The 26,155-nt window shown below is 32.2% G+C and overlaps 2 protein-coding genes and 1 long non-coding RNA gene across 5 annotated transcripts; 1 reads left to right on the top strand and 2 right to left on the bottom strand.

Moving 5' to 3' along the window:
• Window positions 1-694: 694 nt before the first annotated feature.
• Window positions 695-1,858, bottom strand: LOC117905694 (uncharacterized mitochondrial protein AtMg00810-like). The gene has a single exon (XM_034818580.1). It carries the CDS (start codon window positions 1,856-1,858, stop codon window positions 695-697), a length of 1,164 nt encoding a protein of 387 aa, XP_034674471.1.
• A 379-nt stretch (window positions 1,859-2,237) lies between these two features.
• On the top strand, window positions 2,238-10,538 carry LOC117905693 (disease resistance protein RUN1-like). Its single transcript, XM_034818579.1, has 6 exons — window positions 2,238-2,434; window positions 7,214-8,306; window positions 8,429-8,734; window positions 8,821-9,623; window positions 9,675-10,134; window positions 10,263-10,538. The coding sequence occupies exons 1-6, from the start codon at window positions 2,238-2,240 to the stop codon at window positions 10,536-10,538; spliced, it is 3,135 nt and encodes a 1,044-aa protein (XP_034674470.1).
• A 2,951-nt stretch (window positions 10,539-13,489) lies between these two features.
• Window positions 13,490-25,788, bottom strand: LOC117907920. Of its 3 annotated transcripts, XR_004650088.1 has the most exons (5): window positions 25,618-25,788; window positions 24,120-24,199; window positions 23,472-23,518; window positions 14,286-14,399; window positions 13,490-13,718 (listed from the first exon to the last, which is right to left on the bottom strand). It is a non-coding gene; the product is annotated as an uncharacterized LOC117907920 (long non-coding RNA). The 3 variants fall into 3 exon arrangements; XR_004650086.1 differs by lacking the exon at window positions 23,472-23,518; XR_004650087.1 differs by lacking the exon at window positions 23,472-23,518 and having other exon boundaries at window positions 24,120-24,191.
• Between the last annotated feature and the right edge of the window lie 367 nt (window positions 25,789-26,155).

Raw genomic sequence — 26,155 nt, 5'->3', positions numbered from 1 at the left:
GGCTTTGGCAGCATGCACTTCACTGCATCATTTTTATTTCACCAAACAGCAAACACGCATTCTCTCAGGCGTAGGTCACATTCCATTACAGACGGAGACTCAAAGGCCCTGCTAGTGATCTCTGTCACAGAAAACTACAGTGAAGGCTCCATCGAAACAGAGAGATGCAGTTTGATAAAAAAAAAAATATCTGAGCACCAAGCATGTTTAGGTTGGTATAAATGGGTATCTTCATGTTCAGCGGACCATGGCAGATATCATAGATGACCTCATTGTCTCAGAGCAATGCAACATCAATGTGCTCAATCACAGTCGCCTCTTCCCAAACTCTTCCTTAAGAATTTGTCCATGAGAACCTAAAAACTCTTCTTCCTTCCCATATATCAATCAAACACAGTAAATCGTTTCTTTCAAATGACAATTCTGCGTTCACGGTTCTCAGACTCTGTTGAAGAAATGGAATAACAGAAACGATTAGAAGAAGAGGAAGAGAAAACAGAGTAAGAGAAAAACAGAGTAAAGTTTCTTGCTGTTATTTTCAGTGCTTATATCATTACACTTCTGTAGTATTTATATACTTAGTTGTTGATAGCTATAACTAACTTGAGAGGTTGGTTTTAAACAGAAATGATTAGTTGAAACTAACTGGACTTCACAACTAACTCAACTAGTTCACTAACAGCCCCCCTCAAACTCAAGGTGGACTTTGGTTGACACTGAGTTTGGCACGTATGGTGAGGAATCTGGAGTTAGGAGTTGCCTTGGTGAAGACATCTGCCAACTGATCAGAGGAAGGTACATGATGGATTTGTATTTGCTTCTGAATAACTTTTTCTCGGACAAAATAAAGATCAATTTCGATGTGCTTAGTCCGAGCATGAAGAATGGGATTAGCCGAGAGGTACACTGTGTTGAGGTTGTCACACCAGATGATCGGAGTTGTGGAGGAAGATATGTTTAATTCTTTGAGGAGAGACTGCAACCAAGAAATTTCAGCAACTAAGGTAGCTACACTTCGATATTCTGCCTCGGTGGAAGACTTAGAGACTGTATGTTGCTTTCGTGAGTGCCAGGAAACCAAGTTTGGACCAAGAAAGAGGCAATATCCTGATGTGGAGTGGCGGTCATCAACATCTGATGCCCAATCTGCATCACAGAACCCTGTTATGTTGAGATGTGAGTTGGAGCTGTGCTGAAGATGGAGTCCATGGTGAAGAGTGCCAGCCAGGTAGAGTAGAATTCTCTTGACAGCCTTCCAATGAGCAGTCAGAGGAGCTTGCATGAATTGGCAAACTCTATTGACACTATAGGTGATATCTGGCCTTGTGATGGTGGCATATTGGAGGGCACCAACAGTGCTTCTATAGAGTTGAGTGTTGCTGAATGGAGCACTTCCAGAGTTGGATAGGGACTGATTAGATACCATAGGTGTAGGAACCGGCTTGACATGAAGCATCTTGGTTTTTTGAAGTAGATTGGAGATATACTTGGCCTGTGACAAGTGCATTTTAGCGGATGTATGCTTGACTTGGATACCCAGAAAGTAATCAATATCTCCAAGATCTTTGAGAGCAAATTGGTTGTTAAGCTGAGTGATCACTTGTTGAACAAACTGATCATTGCTGCCGGTGATAAGAATATCATCCACATATACTAGAATGTAAGTGGAGTGAGTAGGTGTGATGTTGATAAATAGATATTGATCTGATTTGGTGGATGAGAAACCAAGAATGCCAAGTGCTTGATGTAGCTTTTCGAACCAAGCTCTAGGGGCCTGTTTGAGGCCATAAAGAGATTTATTGAGCTTGCAGACATAGTTTGGGTTGACAGGGTCGATAAAGCCTTGAGGTTGATGCATGAATATGTCTTCATGTAGGTCGCCATTGAGAAAGGCGTTATTGACCTCTAATTGTCGAACTTTCCATTGTAGATTTAAAGCAATAGTGAGAACAATGCGAATGGTAGTCGGTTTGACAACCGGGCTAAAAGTTTCATTGAAGTCAAATCCAGCAATCTGATGAAAACCCTTAGCAACTAAACAGGCCTTGTATTTGTTTATAGTTCCATCGGGATTCTCCTTGACTTTGAACACTCATTTGCAGCCGATCAATTTACGATCAGTGGGAGGAGGAACAAGATCCCAAGTGTTGTTTCAGAGGAGAGCGAGATATTTTGTTGTCGTTTTTTCGGAAAACTATGCTCATTCAAAATGATGCTTGGATGAGCTTGATAAGATCATGCGGTGCAGCAGAGAAAGGGGCCAAAAAGTTCTACCAATTTTCTACCATGTGGATCCGTCTGATGTGCGGAAACAAACGGGAACTTTTGGAGAAGCATTTGCAAGATACGGAAACGTCACTGAGGAGAGGGTGCCGAGATGGAGGGCGGCACTGACCCAAGCCGGCGGTCTGTCTGGATGGCATGTGCAGCATGGGTATGTTATATAACTACTCCATCTCTTCCGTTTTGAGTTGCTTTTTATTCATTGACCAACTTAAGTCACAATTATGTTTGATTTTTAAGTGTTGGAAACTGAGTTTAAGCATGACCAAAATTAACTGAGAGTCCGTTCTTGGCATCCCCATTGCTCACTTCCTATATGCTTGTTTACATATTAGAAATTTAGGGCGTCGAATTAGCAATGCTTTTTTCTACTTGCTTTTAAAAATTATTTTTAAAAGAAATGGGATTTGATAGCTCGTCTTTAAAATCACTTTTCAAAAAACAAAAAAATAAAAAAACCCATTTGGATAAATTATTTTTAAAAGTAATTTTACTATTTAAATTTTATCAAAAAAATTGTGAATTCAATTTATATGATATTAATGAAATTTAGTTCAAGTCTTATTAAACTAAAAATAGTTTTCTAATTATAAATAAATTAAAAAATAAGTAGTTTTAGTACTAAAATAATGAATTATATATATATATATATATATATATATATAAATATGATCATCTTTGTAAAGCTTAATTGATTTTTTATTAAAAGAAATAATAATTTAAAATTAATAATATTTTATTCAAAAAAATTTTAAAATAAATAAAGGTTAATATTTTTAATATTTAAATATGTAAAATTTTTTATCACATCTATATATTTACCATTCAATTAAAGACATAGTATTTTGGATTAGATTTTATCTTTAGTTTTTTTTTTTTTTTAAATTTCAAATTATCTTAAAAATGAGAAGATTCATTAAAGAATTTAAGATATTAAGTCTTGATTTGGATTTTATTTACCTAGCAAGAAAAATTGGAAAATATGGTCATGCGCTTAGGAGAAACAGTAAGTTATAACTTATTATGTATTAATTTCGGTTTATTATTTTTTATAGTACTTACGTCTATTTTTGAATTCGATTAAAAATCCATTTTTCAGCGACAAAACTCATAAAAATAAAGTTATGTATGGGAGATATAAGAGTCATTTTGAATTTTTTTTAAAAATTAATAAATCATATATATCAAGTACCATTTGATTTGAAATTTATTTACCTAAAGAAATTTAAAAGTTAAAGTAAATTCAAAATAAATAAATAAATAAAGTGTAATTAAAAAGGAATCATATTTAAAAATTTTGATATTGATCCGTGGAGAGAGAATAAAAGAAGAAAGACATCTATCGGACTTTGTTTATTTTTTTGTTGTTTTCTTTTTTAAATTACTTCCCAATGCTTTTCTTTGTTTTTATAAATATGTAAAAATAACTTCTATTACTTGTTCTCCAAAATTGTTTTTTATTTCATCTTATTTTTAAAGATTATTTCTAGAGAATGACCACCAAACTGACCATAAATTTTTTAAAACAGGGTTTTAATTTCAAAAATAGAAAAACATTTTTTTTTAAATGTTTTTGAACAAAAATTTAACCAGTTTTAAAAAAATTAAAAATTTACTTTGAGTGATTCTTGAAAAAACACTGTTTAATGGAATCTTAGTCAATTCTTTGTATTCCCCTCCTATATGCTTGTACATATTCAAATTTTAAGATCGGTTTAGCACTGTATTTTTATACTTATTTTTAAAATATATTTTAAAATTAAAGAACAAATACCATATTTTTAGTATTTTTAAAAAACAATGGTACTTGATAACTTGCTTTTAAAATCACTTTTCAACAAATAAAAAATAAAATACTCATTTGGATAAATTATTTTTAAAAATAAATTTACTATTTAAATTTTGTCAAAAAATTTGTGAATTCAATTTATATATAATATTAATGAAATTGAATTCATATTATATTCATTATTAATAGTTTTATAATTACAAATAAATTTAAAAACAAATCATTTTTAGTACTTTAGTATTAAAATCCTTTTCATATATATATATATATATATATAACTTAAGTGTCTCAGATGACCTAAAAAATATGCTTTGTAAGGTAATGTTAAGCTCCACAGATTCTGATACCATAGACACCCAGGACAAGGTCATATGCAATGAACAAATGAATTATGCAGATGATTCAAAACAAAGAAGAGGGTTAGAAAATACAAAAGATATCCAACCAGAAATTTAAAAATACCCAAGCTCCTAACCAGAAAACCGCTTGAAGTCATTGCACAACTTAATCCCTTCAGCTGTGACAATGCTTATAATCTCACCATAGGTTAGCTTATCATAAGGGATTTGACCATTATACTGTTCCCTTATTTTGATCCTAATTCTCTCAGAGAAAAGCTTGGGTAATCCTGAGACAAATTTTTCTTTCCAAAAAGACTGGTTACAGTCTGACCTTAGCATGACTTTGGTTAGGAAGACTTCCTTATACCACCTAAAATCATGAAGCTTAGGACACTTAAGGTTGGTTAAGAGATCTGCAGTTTTATCCTTAATTTTTGCAGGATCTCCAATGAAATGCTTAGATATTGAGTAGATTAGAGTAGCCACTGCATCCTCTATATCTTGGCCATCTTCGTCCTTAACAACTTCACTATTCTCATTCATCCTATAGGCTTTAAGGATACTATTTCTATCATCTAAAGTGAGATAATTATCCCACCAACCCTTAAGCTGACCTGTAAACCCAACAACAATGGTCTGAGCTACAGCATGATCTGGCAGTCTATTGTTTAACTTATAGGCTGTACTTACCATGGTCATTTCTTGAAGCTTAGTGAGTATGTTATACTCGGTCATACCGTCTATGTTCCATTCATAGATAGTACCACTGGTGTATGAGGCTTGAGTATACTGATTTCTTTCCTCAAACTGCATGTCAGGAAATGTAGGTCTAGGATAGTAATTCCTAGTCTTAAAGGTTTCTAAATTGTTAATAATTTGATTATGGGGTTCCTCAAACATCTTAATTAGTTCATCAACTTCTTCTTCTGAACTAATATCACCTTTAACCATATTGATTCTCATATGAGGCTAAACAGTCAAAGGGGTAACAAGATTATCCTTAATCTTCTGATTAATCCTATCAACAAAGGCTTGGTTGATTTGGGGATTTTCTTGGAATTCCTTAGAAAATTCAAAGGACTCAATGCTCTTAGTGTTATTAACACGCTTACTAGGATAATCTGGATATTCCTCTTGTTTGAAGAGTTCAAACCAAATCCAAAACTTAATGTTTTTCTTTTCTTGTCTTAAGTAGGCATAAAATTCTTCTTGGTAAATGGTTCTAATGACCTTAGGGACGGTGCTAAAGAACCAATCATTTCTTTGCTTATTGACTTCAGAATAAAAGTCTTTTCTTAAGAGATCCTTGTTGATCTCAAAGTCTTCATCACTTAGGCTTATGGTATTAATCATCTGGGAATAGGTAGGAGACATAACAGGGGACTCATCCTGTTGGGATTCCTCATTTTCCTCAGAGTAAAATGGTCTAGCCACGTTGGTGTGACTTCTGACACCTGTTAGCTTAATATTCTTAGGATTTCCTGAGCTGGAACCTTCTTCTTCCCTAGTGGTTCTAACTGGGATGGAAAAGCTTGAAGCTCTAGAGGGTTCATAAACAGAAACTCTAGGGCTGCTGGAATGTCTGAAAGAGTTGGAGAAAACCAGTTCTCCTCCTCCATCAGGATATTGAACAATTTGTTCAATACTTTCAGAACGCTGTGTTATGGCTGGAACAGCATTAGCAAAATGCCAATTTTCAGGAAACTCAACATCTTTCCACAAGATCTTCTTGGGGATGATGAAGTCTGACTTATCTAGCATATCAGAGTGAAAATAAGTGGTCTCACCTTTAGGACTGGTGCAAAGAGCCCCAGATCCAACGCTTGTGTTCATGCTCTTGTAGGCAAACCTGGTTATGATGGAAACAGGACTGTTTCCTGGTTTGATCTTAAAGCCATGAGTCTTAATATGCAGGACAACTGAATCTAAGATGTCTGCATCTCTTATTCTAACTGTGAAGTTAGGATAGCACTGGAAATAAACTGGGCCATCATTCAGTCCAGCTTGGACTGCGCCTATAATAGAATCTCGATATTCGAGATGCCTATTATCCCTTAAACACATGACAATAGAGGTGTTTAAACCTAATCTTGTCAAAGGCTTAGCTGCTACTTGAATCATACCAAAGTGTATGAAATTATAGTCATCTTTCTTATGCTTTTCAATGGATCTATTATCCAGAAGTCTTATGACTTGGTCGTCTTGTTCTAAACTGACTGACATCTCAGAGGTCTTGATGGTATAATCTGTGAAGAACTTAAAGGTTCCTTTCTTATAAATTTCTTGATTAGACACCTTGGGTAACTTCCAATCATCTAAATCATTTTGAATCTTAGGATAATTGATATCTTCACTGTTTACAACAGTATCTTGAGAATCACTGGATCTCCTAGACATGGTTCGGAAAATTGAACTCATTTTAGGGTTTTTGAACTAGAGTCTAATAGCAGATTGACAAACCTGATGAGACGTCACCCCAACCCTCTTACAGCCTAACAAAGTTATTGAAAGAGAATTTTTCTCTGAAAACCCCAGAGAGATTGGAGCTTGATGCTAATTCCTTTTGGTTATTGAAAGAGAATTTTTCTCTGAAAACCCCAGAGAGATAGATATATATATATATATATACACAAAATGATAGTATTTTGTCTCCATGATAGTAATATTGATCAGAATGAGGCATTAGGATAAATCAATTGATAGCATGACAAATATTGAAATTAAACATCATCAATTTATTTTTTCCCTGCCTTTCTTATAATTAATTTGTGGTTCGTATATTGTGCTTTTTATTTGGCAGGTATGAATCTCAGATTATTCAAGTAATTGTTCGACGCATTTCGAAAATGCTGATCAGTCGTCCTGAACTCTTATTTATTTCTGACAACCTGGTAGGATTCAATTCCCGTTTGGAAGAAATGTCGTCACTATTATGTATGGAGTCAAATGATGTTCGAATGATAGGAATACATGGAATTGCTGGAATAGGCAAGACTACCCTCGCCAAAGGAATATACAACCAAATTGCTCATCAATTCGAAGGTGCTAGCTTTCTTTCAAATGTTTCAGAGGTAGAGAGACACCGTGGATCGCTTAAATTACAAAGACAACTTCTAGCAGATATCCTACGGAAAAAAATTGCACGCATAAGCAACATTGATGAAGGCATTAGCTTGATAAAGAAGACGCTTTGCTCTAGAAAGGTTCTTATCATTCTAGATGATGTTAGTGCTTATACTCAATTAGAATTCTTGGCAGGCCGTCACTGGTTTGGTTCAGGTAGTAGAATTATCATAACATCGAGAAATAAACATTTACTCGATGTGCATGAAGTTGATGGATTATATGAGGTTCAGAAATTAAAAAATAAGGAAGCTCTTCAACTGTTTAGTTTGTGGGCGTTCAAGGCAGACCTTCCTGACGATAGCTATTGGGAGCTCTCCGAACAAGTATTAAATTACTGTGATGGACTTCCGGTTGCTGTTAAAGTTGTGGGATCTTTCCTGCGCCATAAGACGGTGCTTGAATGGGAAGATGAACTGCTTAAGCTAACAACAGTAGGGGAGATTACAGTCCACATAGTGCTTAGATTAAGTTACGATAGACTGGATCACACAGTACAGGGTCTATTCCTTGATATTGCATGCTTCTTCAGAGGGAAGGACTCAGATTCTGTTGGAAGAATACTTGATAGTTGCAACTCCTCTGCAATTGGAATGAAAGTTCTCAAAGATTGTTCTTTGATTAGTATTTTAGACAACAAGATAGAAATGCATGGTTTGATGCAAAAAATGGGTTGGGAAATCATTCGGAGAGAATCACCTGGACAACCTGGCCAACGGAGTAGATTGTGGAATCCAGAAGATGTCCATGCTGTGTTGACACAAAAAACGGTAAGAGCCAAGTGCCTGAACTTATTTAAACTTTTAAGGCATTTAATTTCACTTAAAGAAGTTGCTTATGCATATGATTTTAAGCATTTTGTGCTTCACTTATCCCCTGTTGTTGGTTTTAGGGGACAAAGGCAATCGAAGGAATATCCTTTGATGTGTCGGCATCAAAAGAAATACAGATTACGACTGAAGCTTTTAAAAAAATGACAAACCTTCGACTCCTCAGGGTCTATTGGGATGGACTTTCATCATATGATTCTAACACAGTGCACCTTCCCGAAGAATTCGAATTTCCTTCCTATGAATTAAGATATCTTCATTGGGATGGATGGAGTCTGGAATCGTTGCCGTCAAATTTTAATGGTAAGAAACTGGTTGAACTCAGTTTGAAGCATAGCAGCTTAAACCACCTTTGGAAAGGGAACAAGGTATGATCACTACTTATTCTCAATAAATTTTGAAGTTCTTCCAAGAAAATTTATTCAACAATTTTTATTTTATTTTTATGTTACAGTGTCTTGAAAATTTAATGGTCATGGATCTCAGTCACTCTCGATACCTGGTTGAATGTCCGGACGTGTCTGGTGCACCATCTCTGGAGACACTAAATCTGGATGGTTGTACAAGCTTGCATGAGGTGCACCCATCAATTCCTAGGCTGAAAAATCTTAAGATCTTGAATTTGGGAAACTGCAGGATGCTTCACTATTTTCCCAGAATCATTGGATTGGAAAAACTTGAAGTTCTTAACCTCTCAGGGTGCTCAAGACTTGAGAAGTTTCCAGACATCGAAGCCAATATGGAGTCTTTATTGGAGCTTTATTTGGAAGGCACTGCTATCATTGAACTTCCCTCATCGGTTGGGTATCTCCGAGGGCTTGTTTTATTAAATATGAAAAGCTGCAAAAACCTTAAGATCCTTCCTGGCAGAATTTGTGATTTGAAATCCCTCAAAACTCTCATCCTTTCTGGCTGTTCAAAACTAGAGAGACTTCCAGAGATCACGGAAGTTATGGAACATTTAGAAGAGCTTCTTTTAGATGGAACATCTATAAGAGAGCTGCCCTGTTCAATTCTTCATCTCAAAGGTCTTGTGTTACTGAATCTGAGAAAATGCAAAGACCTCAGGAGTCTTCCAAATAGAATTTGTGGTTTGAAATCTCTTGAAACCCTCATTGTTTCTGGTTGTTCAAAACTCAACAGATTGCCAGAGGACCTGGGAATGTTGCAATGCTTAAGGAGGCTTCAAGCTGATGGAACTGCCATAACAAAACCACCTGTCACACTTGTTCATTTGACAAACCTTAGAGAGTTATCATTTAGTGGATGCAAAAGATCAACATCTAACTTCTGGATCCCATCCCTTATATTCAGGTTACTGCATAGAGAAAATTCAGATGATATTGGTTTGCAGTTGCCTTCTTTGTCAGGTCTACGCTTCATGGAAAATTTAGATCTAAGTGACTGCAATTTAATGGAAGGAACAGTCGATAACAAGCTTTGCCACTTGGAGCTTCTGGAAGTATTAAACCTCAGCAGAAACTATATGGTTAGCATACCTGCAGACATCAGTAGACTTTCTAATCTGAAAGTTCTTTTGGTGAGGCAGTGTGAGCGACTTCAAAAAATTCCGAAGCTTCCACCAAGAATAAAATTATTAGATGCCTGTGATTGCACATCCCTGATGTCTTTACCGACTCCATCTCGGATGATAAGCCTACAACACCGGTTGGTTTCCACTTGGCTTCGTCCTGTGGAATTCATGCTATGGAATTGCTCCGGACTATATCAGGATCATGTGGCAATGGCATTAGAGACACTTCATCAGGTCTCTCTCTCTCTCTCTCTCTCTCTCTCTCTCTCTCTCTCTCTCTCTCTCTCTCTCTCTCTCTCTTTCTTTCTCTCTCTCTCTCTCAATGGTATTATTATATTAACATTATAAACTGCATGGTGCAGAAACTTTTTCCAGAAATAGGATACAGTATTGTGATTCCTGGAAGTAGGATTCCAAAGTGGCGCTGGCATGAGAATATGGGAGCTTCAGTTTCAGCAACCCTGCCTCCACATTGGCTTGACAATAACTTCTCGGGGGTTGCTCTATGTGCTGTGTTTGCACTTGAGGAGGGCGAAACTATTCAGCGGCCTGGTGAGATTCGCTGTAATTTTGAATGCAGGGAAGGGCCTTATTTCAGTCATTCCATCACTTGGACACACAGTGGAGACAGTTGTTGAGACGGATCACGTGTGTATGATGTATCAGCCTCGCACTCAATTTGTCAAATCAAAGTCTACCCATGCCAGTGTGTTCAAGCACATCAAGGTTTCTTTTAGTCTATCAGGGGCATCCCATGAGGTGAAAAAATGTGCGATCCGTCTTATGTACGCCCCAAATACAAGTGGTAACAAAAGAAAATTCCTCGCAGCCCCAAATACCGACATTGATTTTAGGGATACTCATATATTAAAAAAAAAAAAAAAAAAAAAAAAAAAAAAAAAAAAAAGAGGAGTGAAAGAAGATCAATAGTTTTGGTCCCTTTAATTGCCCATTATCTTTAACTTCTTATGGTAGGTCTCTCTAAATTATAACAAATTGAAAAGAGAAAATTGAGAGAGAGAGAGGTCCCTTGAGAACTTTGATTCAAAGAGTTGGAAGAAAATTTTAGGATTTATTGTGTTCTACAATTGAAATGTGTGGATTAATTCTTTTAAGAGAACTTTGATTCAAAGAATTAGAAAAAAATTTAGTATTTACTGTGTTCTACAATTTAAAGGTGTGAATTAATTCTTTTAAGAATTTGAGTGATTTCTTCAAGATAGGAGTTAATAATGCAATGAGTTATTTTATAATTCCCTATTTGTTATCATATGTTTTTTTTTAAGGTATCAAAATATTTGAATTCCCTAAAATAATTTTAAAGTGATATTTTCTTATATATACTGATTTGTTCATTGGTTCATAAAATAAATGGGGAATATCATATTTGTTTGATTGTTATGCAAACGAATTTTATCTTTTTCAATTAATTAAAATAATTATGAAAACTTTGGATGTCAATGGCTTGGGTCAATAAGGGTTAAGTTATTGACCTTCATTACCCTTGGATGGGATAGTGATGTAGTGCAATCCTAGTCAATACGGGTGTTATTAGTCTTTGGTATACCATTAATTAGAAACCATTCCATCCATTAGGAAGAGGAATAATCTGTGGTTAGTCACTTAGATCAAGTCCCATTATTTGGGCATTGTGATATTATGAGGGACTAGAATAAAATGTTTGTTTATAAAACTTTTTTGAATATGAATTAATTATGCAAAGTATACTCATTGGTTCTATCTTCAAATTGAAATTGTTGAATTTTCTAAAGAAATTGAATTTTATTATTAAATTAAATGAGTTTACCTATAAATTAATTTATGGAAAAGAATTCATATCTTATGAACTATTTTTCCTTATTAAGTTGTTGAGTTTATCCTTATCTATTATTTTAGGGTGTTTCTATTAAAAACTGCTTTAAATTTGATTTTATTTAAGATTCTTAACCTAAGATTGAATTCAGTTATGATTTTTAGAATTTTTATCCAAGTGTTTAACATTATTATTTTTTTTTTAAATTTTGGATTCGTTAATTAATCACACTCATATGTTGGGTTCTATGGGTTTATATGTAAAATGACAGAGGCCTCCATAGCCTTCGGGTTTGGGTGTCATATTATTAGCTATGTTGTTGAAGTTGAGACCCTTCCTAAAACGTTTGTCATACTTTTTGCTTACCGTTCCCATCTTTTCTCGGATTTGATTTATATTCTTTAACATCCCACTTAAATAGTGAGGCCCTCCTAACCATCTTTGGGAAGTCCCTTCTAACAAAAAATGAATGAATAATAATTTTTTTTTAAAAGTAATATTTTTCAAAAAGAATAAAATAATGATAACTTGTGTAAAAGATGAGTACTAAATAATAAAAACATAAAATATATTTCTTTGTTAAAAAAAAATTATATTACTTTACTAGATATTATAAAATATGGATATGCTATGAGTAATAATATAACAGTTAATAATATTTTATTTGGAGAAGACGAAAAGAAGTGTAATTTGTTTTTTTGTAAATTCTTTTTTTTTTTTTGCTTATATGCACGTATATATACCAACTTATTACTGCTAGGGCATTTTGGATGCATTTAGTTAAGGAATTTTTTCATTGGAATTAATTTTGTAAATTTAAATTATTTTTTAAATTAGTGGATTCGTTCACAAATCTAAAACATTAAGTTTCAATTGATTTTGAGTTCATTCTAATGATTAAATTTTTTTTTTCTAATTTTAATTAAACCAAAATTATTTTAAAAAATTATTAGACTCAATGCAACAAATCGATTCATTTTATTTGGAGTACTCTATTTGTTAACTAAGAAAATATGGACAAATTCATTGAAAATTAGGTACAAATAAATACACATAGGGTTCAATCAAACACATACACTAATAGTTTAAACTTAATTAAAGAAATAAGTGTACACTACGCATTGTTCATGCATGCACTATATCATGCTCAAATAAATATTACTTTGATAATGAAACACTCATTATAACTTTTTATAACTTTTTGAAGGGGTTAATGAGTCTTTCACAATTTTATAATGGGAGGTAGATTTTAAATCAAACGAGACTTAATTTATTAAATATTCAATAAGTTGAATAATTTTTAAAAATGATTAAAAACTGAAAATTTAATCCCATTAATACTAAAATTTCCTAAACTAAACTTAGTTTAGAATGATTATATAAGTTTCTTTTTTATATATTATGCTTCCCTAATTTTCTCATTAAGCAAATAAACTATAAATTAAGGTATAATGCTTTGAATTTTTTATGAGTCTCTTGATTTAAAATAGTGATATTTATTTTCCCTTTACATCTATTTAAACAAACTCCAAATCAATCAAGACTCAATGCATTACGCTTATTAAAAGGTATAGTAACTTCTAAAAGTTATTTAGAGATGGTAGAATTTTTTTCATTTTCCAAAATATCGCATAAGCAATTAATAAATGTATACTTCTAATGTAAAAACTAAGGTAATTTACATATATATTTTTTAAAAAAGGACTCTGCTTGTTTTAATAATATATTTTAGACAAAATATTATTATGCATTATCATTTTTTTTTTAATTTTCTAATTATTTATAATGAAAGTTATAATTTATGAATTTATGAAATATTCATATCCATGTCTTATAGCATGTACTAAAATATTGCAAGGTATAGCAACAGGAGCAGAATCTCGAGGGAGAGATGAGAGTAATGTTGATGAAGGCACAAAAAGTGGCTTTGGTGGTGTCCGATCGTTCTCTCCTACCCATCCTGGTCCAAACTTCACTCTAGGGGCAATGCTCTAAAACTAGGTATCTGTGGAGATTGAAATTTGAAGGAAAATCAGTAACCCTTAAATTTATTTATTGATCGATGAAGAACACATCTATGAAATCTACACTGATTTTACCCCTCAGTAATCATATTTCAACTGATCAAACAATTGATCCTCACAAATCAAATAGAAATTCCTGAATTACTTGGGCATAACTGAATACATCCCTTGGGAAGTGAGGGATTGACTGTAACAAGGAGCCTTGCTTGGATCAAATCTATAATTATGAGGATCATCAAGCAAGTATTATACCACATAACCACATTGCCAGAGATTATGTTCTTCTTCCAACAGTTAGCCAAGGCACTAGCAGCATGACCATTTCCATGTTCTTATTTGAAATGTGGTTAAGTATATATATATAAACAAGAACTCAGAAAGAATTCATGTGGTATCAGTACTCTAAATTTCTTTTCCTTTTTATTTTCCCATTCTAGTTCCTAGGAAGCAAAGAAAGTTGCCTAATGAGCTTACATTGCAATATTAGATATAAGCAAGAGGAACCAAAATGAACATTATCATAACAGGATTAATAAAAATGTATTTACCTTATATTTTGCTAAATCATTGATTCGATCTTGAGAATTCTTTTTCTCCTTGACTATGCATATTAATTTCTAGGTAAGTACACATTCTTCTCTATCATGGACCTTTTCATATCACTGCAATCCAAGCAAAAATGAAAGAAATTCGTTTGAGATTATATTTAAATAGGGGTTATACTTGAGAATAATCCAAACAATAATGGAGCTACATAGATACACATTATCAACAGGCAGTATGAAACACATAATGGAGCTTGATTGAATTAACCAAGGTCCTTATCCAAAAAACCACTTAATTAAGCAAAAAGTCATGCAAACTCCATCTAAGTTTAAATATTTTAAATAATCCTTTACCATTGATTAAGATCCTTAATTCATACACTAAAATCCAAATTAAAAAAACAAAAACCTCCAATAATTAGACTGCATTTGTAAAACATTTATGCCTCTTCATCAATGAAGATCATCCCATTATATGATAAATTTTCTAGGATTTGACTCAGATATAGAAACAGATAAAGCAAATTCACTCTAGATTAATCATTTCAAATCATTTATGATTCAAAATTAACAAGAACTAGAATCTCGATATACTTAAATTTTAATTTCTCATATTAAAAATCAAAATGAACTTTTAATTCAAAATATTAATGTTTAAAACTTCCATATTGTAATTAAATTCTAATGATTTAATTATTCAAAATACCATTTTTTTAACCTTTAAAATGTGTTTAATAATTCTATCAAAATATATCATTCATGAGGCTAACAAAGAATGAACATTTACATACTATTCACCCCAAATAATTAAATCTCCTAACATAATAGCAAATCTAGGAAGTAGATCTCATAAAATCAAGTTAATAATTTAAGAACAAATTAATATACAACACTCTTCATCTAAGCTAAATAATCTGAAATAATTCAAGAAATATGCTGATTAATTAATCCAAAAATCCTAAATCTAGTTGAAAATTTTGCTAACCATAAATCATTATAATTGCTAAGTATATGAATGAATATACTTAGGTTTCAAAATACTTACCTTTTATTAACTCAACTTGGTGGCATGATTAAGAAATCGAATTTTCTCCTTTTACTCATGAAGTTTATGAGTCAACTTTGAAGATGCAAAAAAAAAAAAAAAAAAAAAAAAAGATCTCACTTTATAAAATTGAGCGAGAGATTGATGATTTGTAAGAAAAGTGATACCACCAAGAGTTTCAAAAAGCTCAGATAGAAGGTGCTTGATATGGATTTGCTACTTAAGTCAGCAAGTTGGAGGAAAAGTAAAACATGAAGAAGAGAAAATTTTTGTTTACCTTGTAATTCGAATGGAGCATTCAATTTATAATGGATAAGTTCATTTGAAGATTGGGATGGTGCCTAGGGTTGGAATTATGATAAGATTATGATAACCCTTATCCCATGTTATCCTTATCACTCTTAGGATTTTATAGTCGGTAAGCCTTATCTAAAAGGAAATTTGGAAAAATTGTGATCCTTTAAAGGGAAAAGGGCCTCGGTGGGACTTAATTGGAGTGACTAGACCAAAATAACAACATAAATATGCAAATTTGGGCAATTTGGCCTTAATGATTGCCATGGATCATCCTCGCCCTAGCAGCTCAGGCCTAGATTGAGATAAGCAAGCTTGAGTTAGTTCACATGAGCATAGCCTAACTTAATTAGGCATATCTAAGCTAATTGGTATGGCCCCCACTCAACCTTGTTAAGGAAGCCTTGAAAAGGCTTAGAATGGCATGATGACACGGGCTTGGGTGAATATATAGGCCACTTGGACCTTTCTTAACTTAGGCCTACCTAAGCATATCTGAGTAGGTAGTGGGCTAGAGTTGAATTTTGTAGACAACATGCCATAGGCTCAAGCTCATATTATTTGTGGTACTTTTTATTGAGTAAATTATATTTTAAATAAATTAATTATATTCTATGGGTTAAGCTACTTTAAGTTTCACGAAGTTTCACCATAACATATCAATAATTAATTCTTGGGTTTTATTGGGCTATTTGATTAATTGAAACCCATCTTATGGCTAATTAATTAAATAGGACCAATAAGCTAGATTAAGTGACCTTAGCCCATATTTTGGGCCCTAGCCACTTGTCCATTTCTAGCCTATACAAAAGCTTTTAGAGTTTAGGGTTAGGCTAACTCTTAATCTCACACCTAAACGAATTGTAGTCTCCATCTTCCTCAATCTAAGTGTTAATATCCAAATAGGAGTCATTGGGTAGAAGACATACAAGAGGTACCGTCTTCAAGAGCTTCACGAAATTGGAGAGAAATAGTGCGCAGGAACATCCAAATTCAATGGTATGGTTTATGAAACTTAAAGATCCTATTTTTGAATTGTTATGACTTTCACTGTGCTAGGTTTGAGATGCCAACAATGCCAATTTGGAATCTATGTGATGCGAATAAAACTTCCTAGCAGCCTTAAGTTTGATATGAGTCGTTTTTTAGGGGCAAAGGCTGCATTGGACATGTAGTTCTTCCAATCACAAAGAGGAATTGAATGCTATCAAAGATAGGGTTGAGTTTGTTACTAGAAATTCTACTAATCTATATTTTTTCTTCTAGTGTTTTCCAATCGTCTCTCCTTTCGTTACTTTTTTTATGTTTCTGTTTTTTAGATTATTCTCATTCATAGTAATTAAGAAAGATAATAACATTTATCTTTTATGTATTTCTTAGCTAAAAATGAAGAAAGAAACATAGAAAAAAATTTCATACAATTTTGAAGAGAAAAATGAATATTAAAATGTACCTTTTGGTATTTGACCTCAAAACAAAAACTAGCATATGCTTGAAAGCCATTCTCATCACTTTCTCATAGCATTTATTAGTTTTTCTAAAAACAATTAATATTGAACTAAGAAATGGAAAAAATGAAATGCATTTTCATCATCTATAGTAACATTTCACAAAAGTTGTGTGCTATTAAAACCATTTAGTCATTAATGTCTACTATAAAATTTGAAAGCTTTACTCTTACCATCTTCTTGCCATACGAGGCATTTTCAATTTTTATGATCATATCCTCACCATTGAATAAGTTAAATTCAACTACAAGGCCTATTTATCACTAGTTGTTGATTTGAACCCTCCTTATCTATTGGGATGAGCGTTCTTCACACCATCTTTCCTATTGATCCATTGGAAATATGGCTTCAGCTTCCATTCTTCTCAAGGCCAAAGATGCTTCCGCATCTTATCAATCGTCTAATGCTTTCCTTTCTTATCCACTACAAAGTTGAAAAAAAAAAACATGTAGATACTTATATAGTTTCTGAATAAAACAAAATCAGTTGTTATTTAGGGAAAATTTAAAGTTGAGATCATATTTAACTTACAACAAACTAAGGAATGTTACATAACTATAAGTTATGTTTGTTATTTTGATTAGAGATTTTTAGGAACCTAAGATTTGGGTATAATATATATTATCAAATTAACATAGGAACTTAAAAATTAAAATTATACCTAACAGTTAAAAAGGCTTTGATTTGTACTCAATGTTTGTATTAAAAGTTGATTAAAGACATGGTTTTGAGTATATAAATACAAATCAATGATTTTACCTTGAATTTGAGCTAGGGATAGCAACAACATGGGTTCAAACGAGTCGCCTCCCACATCCTAAACCCATTCCATTTACACAAAGTAATTCCTATCGCCACCCTAAAAAAAAATAAATAGTACAGGATGAGGTAGATATGAGAATTTCCCATACTTGTCCTACCCCGTTTGATTTTTAAATTTTTTTAAAAATTACATTAAAATTAATATAATTTATAAATAAGTAAATATTATAATTTTTGTAACTTATTTTATTAATAAGTAATTTTTTTATTTTATATGTATTAAAATAGGAAAATAAAAAAATAATTAAATTATTTTTAAAATTAGTTATATATAATCAGAACAAGGCAATAGTCAAACCTGCCCTAAACCCATCCCTAGTTTAAAGAAAAATCTCAAACTCACCCCTAACCCTTTTATCTTAATTCCAAACCCATCCCATTAAAGGCAGGGTAGGGTGAGGTCTGTACTAAAAAAAACCTACCCTATTGTCATCACTAATTTGTGCTAAGACCCATTTAGTGGACAAATCAATGTTTTTAGCTTCAATTTGTGCTAAGGTACAATTTAATGGACTAATTCTTTGTTTTAAAGAAAATGCATAAATAAAGAGTAAAAAGAATATTTAAGAGTCAATGGAGAAAGATAGCTAAGAAAGTGTTGAAGGAAATATGACTTAGCATGATTACTAAGAGTGTAGTTCAGTATTAATGAAGGAAAAATTATAGTATGAAAGGATCATGGCATAGTCTTGCAATTTTTGAAGATTAGAAGTGTACTTTAAGTGCAAGAGGACATCTTAGTTTGATATTAGAAAAGCTACGAGGAATTAGTAAATCAAAATTTCCATGTGGTTATGAAGACAAAATCCCACATTGAATTTTGATGTGTTACAAGCATAGAATCAAAATGTGGATATGAAAATCTAGACAAACAGTATCTATTGATGCGACCATTTGCATACATCAAAATTTTGATGCGGTGGAGAATGAAGTAGGAGCTCACATTGAAATTTCAATGATCAAATTAATGAGAGGGTTAATATATTGAAATTTTGATTTCCAATGTAACATTATATTGAAATTTTGATTTGTGGTTCATGTCAAATAGATTTCCATTATAAATAATCCTTTTTTATTCAAAGTGAACTTTAAGTGAGGCAAAAGGCTTGTAATAGTTACTTTTACACTTGTTTTAATGATAAGGCGTGATGAGATGTTGCCACATAGCTTATAACTTTATTGAGAATCTTCTAAACATTTTTGTAATTAATATTTTGAATTTAGTTTAGAGCTTTTTGTATTTTTCTTTTCCATCCATTCCATTTTCCTGCATTTTTTTAGCTGCAGAACATAGGAACCAAGGTTGAATTTCTTATGATTAGTGGCTAAATCTTTATATATCTAGAGAATGAATGCATTTAAGGGAGAATTTCAATGATGAGTATATCTCTTGTTATGAATTCTATCTCTATTCTCCAGATTCTTGGATATCAATTAGTAGTGCGACAAAATTCTCTTTGGATCTATCAAGACCTGATATCTTTGATGCTTATATTGGCTCACTGAATGCTCATTTTTTTTTATTTGATTTATTAAGCATAGACTTTGATTAAGGATGTGCAAAATCTTATATTACGGCTTGAGATGAATTTGGAATTAGAAGTTGCAAAGACTAAATTTGAAAGAGATATATAGATCATCTTGAAGAATGCCAAGATTCTATTCTTAGTAGAAATTTGATCTTAGATGTGTGGCCTTTTATGAACAATTTCACCATCTTGTCATTTACTTTACACTTCTTACTCCATTTTTCTTTAGAATTTTATCTCAAAAAGCATATTACTTCTAATTTGTAATAAGTTAGCCTAAATATGTAAATGAAATAGTTTAACTTCAATTCTATTGACTTGTTCACATGAGTCTCCATGGATCAATAATTGAAAAGATGTACTATATAACTTCTCATTTTAAATTGTTTTGGCTGGGACAAAAGACTTGTGCAATATAGTTTTGTAAATTTGGGATTGTTGGACATTAAACAACTATCATGACTAGACTTATATCTACAAATTTTACCATAAATATATTCATTAGAATGTTAATGGAATTTAACGCTATGGTAATAATCACTAATATTATTAAATATTTACCCTAAATATATTCTTATATGCAAATATGTAGGACCTCTTGAATACTCGTTGGTTGCCATCTATTTTTTCTTACTATTTATGACCCAAGGTTCTATTTTATCATCAATCTAATCATCAATTACATTTTTTCCTTTTTTTATCCATGAATAGATATCTTTACTTATATGACTTAGACATCTCATATTTCTTGAGAAAGTGATTTAATTGATAGGATTTGGTATGATACTCATGAGATCGATAATATTGATGACATTGATGTTCAAAAATTTCTTCTTAGAACATATTAGTTTGACTCCACATTTGCATATATTTCATAATGTTGTGTAACTAAAATAAGTGTCTCATAAAAATAAAAATAAATAAATAAAAATTTTCATATATGTATACTATGTATTTCTTAGTCAAATTTTTTTCCCACATAATTAGATCTATGGAAACAACTATTTTTTGGGAAAAATGCAGCCAACTAAGGGAAAATGAAAAGCAAGTCTTTAAATGAAGTTATAGTTGGCAAAAGGATTAAATTATTTGCCCGAAGAATGAACAAAAGCAACAAAATCTATACTTAGTATATAAGGAGTCAAGAATATGTTAGTTTAAGTGAATAAACAAATCTAAATATAATAGCTACCTAAAAAATTTATGGTGACCTTAAAATTTTTAGTGCCTAATATATTAAATAAATATAGTAAAATAAATATCAAAAGCCTCATCAACATTGTTGGTGATAATATGTGGATGGGCCATAAATTTGAGAAATGCATAAATGTAAGTATTTAACAAGTTGGATCTTAGTATGCTATTGCTAGCACAACCATGGCATCATAATAGGCTATGCTTCCATTATTTGCATCAACTATATCCTATGGTCTGTTTTGAAAGTTGGTGTTTGATAAGAAACCAAATGTAGGATGATACTTAGATCCCTAGTAGTAGAGCCCTTGAGACCTAGCTCAAGTTTGGGAGATTCTAGGTTCAAGTCCCAATAGGGATAAAAATTTACTTATAAAAAGAAAAAAAGGATCCCCATAAGTGGCTTCATATGGTCTAGCGCTCAAGTTGTAAAAGGATTTTGGTTTTATTTTAGCAATGAAGCGGCATGTAAATCAATCAAACGAGGAAAGAGAACTGGGTAAGAATGCAATGGACATCCAAATCTAGCACGGGTGGATTTTTATCGAAAATTTCCTATAGCCTCATTGTGAATCTAAGACAAATACCTCTCATGTATTGTGGATTAAACTATACTATTAGGCTTGATTTGTGTTTTTTCTCATCACAAATCTAGTGCAGGTAGATTTTTGTCATTGTGATGAACTCACACCACCATCTAATTTCTAAGACGAATACACCCCTAATGCATTGTGGATCAAACAAAACTATTGTGCTTGTTTGGTATTTTTTTTTTCTCATCATAAATCCATTCTTATGAGTCCTACAAAGAGTTTAGGTATGAGATAAGACATTTCAGCGGTAACAAAAAAATTGAATCTATTGTATTTATCCATAGACTAAATTGGTTGTGGACTACTATATGAATATAGAAATAAAGCTATTAAACTTTGACAAGTTACTTTCTCTTAGATAACAAGTCAAAACTATCAAATTTGAGGGTAAGTCTATCTAATGTAAGACATGAGCTGATGAGTTTCTCTTCTATTCTCTATATAAGAGAATAGTGGAAGACAATTTGAAGATTTTGGAAATCTCTCTACCTCCTCTCTTTTTCATAAACCCTAGCATCCCAAGTGCTTTTTTATGCACTCATTGAATTGCAAAAGCCCTTCAAGAAAACCTTAATTCTCTTGTATTGAATAATTGAGGAGAACTAATTAACATCCCCTAGTGCACTAAGATCTTGAAGAATGTACATTGTTTAAAAAACTTTTAGAGTTGAAACTAGGGGTATAAAAAGGTGTAATTTGATTAAGTTTTGGAAAAGAATTTATCAAAACCGACATGGTTGTTTTTATTTGAATAAAACAAAACCAACCTTTTAGTGATGAAAAATTGAGTCAAACCAACATTGTTTAATGTTGGTTTGGTTTAGTTAAATGATTTGTTGGATTCAAATTAATTTAGATTTTAAATCCAATTGGTATAGCTTTTATCAATTTGGAGATAATGAAACAAAAAATCAAATCAATTAAGTCAATTTTTAAAATTCCCAAATCGAACTGATCTTAATGGTTTTTTTAAAACCAAACCAATTTGCTTGAATTTATTGGAAATCTTAACAATCCTAAGGACATAAGGCTTCTATTTAGGGTCTAGTTTTCCATACTATAGTTTAGTCAATTCCTTCCTTCTACCTTATTTTGATTTTGTGCTTGAACTATATTTAGGGGAGTATTCAAATAACTGTGAGTTGTGTGGAAACCCCGACTATGAGTTTTATGTGAATACTCTTATCATGTGAATGCTTTTATAATTATTTACCATATAAGTGATCTCTTCCCTACGTTCTATATAACTAATGACTTGGGAAACATGAGATATAGTCAACTAATTTAATTTTGTCAAAATGCAAAGTTAGAAATGATGTTAGAGATCAACATGATGCTATTAATTCATAATTTGATTTATGAAATATGAGCATGCCATGACTATCCTAATGGTTCCAATCATACATGTACTCATGTTTCCTCTATCGTTGTAATTTTCTTTTCTCAAGCAAAACCTAGCATTTAGGAAGCTTCAAGTTGAGGATCAGCAGTTCCATAACAAGCCCCTAAAACTATTGTGTCTTTGCCTCTAGACATGGAGTCCATTTGTCTTTTCTTCTACTAGACATAATTTAAAACTTGGGTTGTATTAGAGCCATAAGGCTTAATCTTTTAGTCTTTTTGTTTTCATTAGTTTGGAACTTTTTTGTTGTTTTCTAAACTTTCTTTCCATTATTTTTCATATTTTATTAAACATTTGATGTTGAGCTAGTGGCTACACAATTGGTCTCAATCTCATGCGATCCCATTATCTTTGTAGCCCATCCTCAAGGTTAGGGTTGCCACACTTGAACCTTGTTAAAAATAAATCCTTTTAGTAACCCAGTTCCATTTACGGTTAATCAACAAGTTATATTAGTATGCTATGTTAATTAACAAGTTAACACTCACTTGCCATTTGGTATGTTGTGTGGGATATTTAGACTATCTTTGGGAAATATTAGAACCTAGCTAATGCAAATGAAATACATGGTCAAGTTAATGATGCTATAAAGAAATTGTTCCCCAACCCCCTCCCCACCCCCAAAACAATAATAATAATAATAATAATTGTAAGTAGATCAATGGGTTAGTTGGATTAGTCCAAGTAAAAATGTCCTACTCTTACAAGCTAGTAAATATAAGACATAAAAACTTAGTAAAAAAAAAAATTGGCCTTTCTATAATTTTAGTATTGCTAATAAAATTAAATGTAAAATACATACCTTCTTCCGACTCCGCTCATGCTATTGTACTTTCCAAAAAAACAAACCTAAACAATAAAAAAATATATATATGTTTTATCTTATTTAGGATAACAATGATTTGTAGCATCACCACATTGAAGGAATTACTTAATTTCTTAGGATGTTTGACATAATTGCTTTGTTGTCATACCTCTTCTTGACGAACAAATGATTATGTCTTTTATCTTGTTATACTAGTATCATTATACCCCTTTTACATCATACTTCTATAGCATGAAGTAAATTGACTTATTCAACTACTTGTTCCTGACACTAAAAGGGAAAATATACCACCTTATCAAATGCAGAGTAATGAATTATGAAATATAAAATTTTTTTATGCATTGAAGAAGAAATGACAATAGACTCAACTTGATAAGGTCCTTCTTCCAAGTAACAATTCAAATAAGTCATCTAGCCCAAAAACACTAACATCATCTTCTAGCAAAGTACATATTTCCTCTAGTGCATTACAACCCCAAAGATAGATGTCGACTAGATATTAGAGTTAGAAATTCAAGTCGCAATCCACACATTTTTAGAGGATCTTAGCAAGTTCATGAAATAAAAAATGATTAATGCCTCATCATTTCTAGAAGTAGAATTTGAAAGGAAAAGAACCCATACCTCTAGATGAAGGTGACATGTTCTTATCCGTAGCGTTTCCAGACAAGATGCTATTCATGAGAGAATTATCACCTAAAACACTAACACAAAGAAGAGTCAAATTTGGAAATGAAAACTTTATCAACAACCATAATTTCAATTTCATTGTCATATTGTAGGGACTTTTGAATATATATCAAAATCATAACATCAAATCTTGTATTAAACAATGTTTAGAAAAGGTTGAGAAATGACACATCCATCTCCCTGACCAACTTAAAGGTTAAAGGACTTAGTCCTATATATCCAAATGGAAGATATAGCAAATAATTGTCCCAAGCACATTAGATAGGCATGTTACTTGGAAACCTTAGGATTTTTCTTCGGAAAATCTACTAAAATTTATAAGGCCCAAAACATATTGAGAACTTTCAAACTCTATTTTAAGGGAAAAAAATTGGATTTAGGAAATAAAGGTAAAAATAGTCAATTTGAGCTTTTGATTAATCAAAGCTTAGTCTTGACTGGTGAATTTGTTGTTATATCTTCAAAACCCAAATACTCAATTAATCAAAGATGAAACTTCTTGCTTGATTGATATGCATTTCTTCATAATCAATATGTAAGTTTTAGAATACCATTTAAAAAAGTCTTATTTCCAAATTAAGAGTTCATTTTAAGGCTGCTTTCTATTAGTCTGAACTTCCTTAAAAACTAAAAAGAAGAAATAGTAAACACTTTCCAAGGAATATTTTGGGAAGATCAAGTACATCTATGTTTAAATCTCTTACCCTTATTTCTTAAACTGAGTCATCACATTAAAGAATGCCTCCCAAGAGGCTAGGCTTCACTAAGGAATATGGGGGCAAGTCTTGGGTTTTCCCTTTTTTCGGCTCTGCCCTTGTAGGATAACACTTTCCCACCACCAGACCAAACCCAAGGCGACTTAGGGTCTGGACTTCATCCCCATCTATTAAAAAAACTAGAATCTTGCTGCTACATTGTCCCACCTCAAATATGATCTAGGTTATGCCAAGATGCATGGACCTAGGCCATTCCCTTTTTTATTCACCACAGGTACATCACACAAAAAGAAATTATAAGAAAAAATGAAAAGCAATTTTAGAGATATATCAAGCCCTATGTTCTAAAGCAATGACATTTGCAAATTGCATGTGGAAGAAAATCAAAGAAAATTAAGCACATTAAAAACAAATCCACTAAAAAAACAAAGAAGAAAGAAATGAAATCCCGTTAAAACCAAATTTACCAAAAATAAAAGAACTCAAATCTTGTGAAAGGTTATGAACTTCAAGCTACCAAGATCAATGAAATCTAGATGAGGAAATATATCAAAGAAAGCAATCATGCAAAAATGGAAATGAATTGAAGCATGAAAAATAGAAAATTCCATGGATAAAAAAGGCAACATCAACAAAATCATGATATCGAAACCTCTAAAGCCGAAAGAAAAATATATTTGGAAAAAAAAAAAAAAAGGAAAAGATTATGAGAATACCAGGTCTGGCTGTTCTTTGAATGTCATCGAAGCAGTGAATCCTCCTAAAGATGAAGGGTGTAGAGGGAGAAACGAGGAGTTTTTCGAGAAAGGGAGAAAGTGAATTGCGACTCAAGAGATCAAATCAATGGCGGCAGAGGCTGGCTACGGAGGGATAACACATTTGGGAAATTAAGGGTTAGTGATTTGGGAGGCAAATGGGTGTGGTTATGGAAAGAACTGAGTGTAGAACACGTCTTTGGAGGTTAGATCCACGTAAGAGATGCGCCCACATGTCCAATCCACTGTCAGATTTAAAATTTCAAGCTCCTACTATGCTGATATTATTTTGGTGGGTTGATATCTCTCTAATTTGGTAGGTATGTGCACAAAAAATAAATAAAGACAAATACCTCCTTAAACGCATACATTTAATTATCTTCTTTTATGGGAATGAGAATATGGAATGTGAAGCGAGCACAATCTCTAGTCTAAGAAAATAGTCCATGAATTTTCCTCATGTAACAAATAAAATTTCTCTTCAAAAGTTATGAAGTTA

Source organism: Vitis riparia, chromosome 18 (assembly GCF_004353265.1).
Source record: "Vitis riparia cultivar Riparia Gloire de Montpellier isolate 1030 chromosome 18, EGFV_Vit.rip_1.0, whole genome shotgun sequence".
NCBI lineage: Eukaryota > Viridiplantae > Streptophyta > Magnoliopsida > Vitales > Vitaceae > Vitis > Vitis riparia.
Note: the sequence above shows the minus strand (reverse complement) of the source record. Positions and strands in the feature narration are given on the sequence as shown.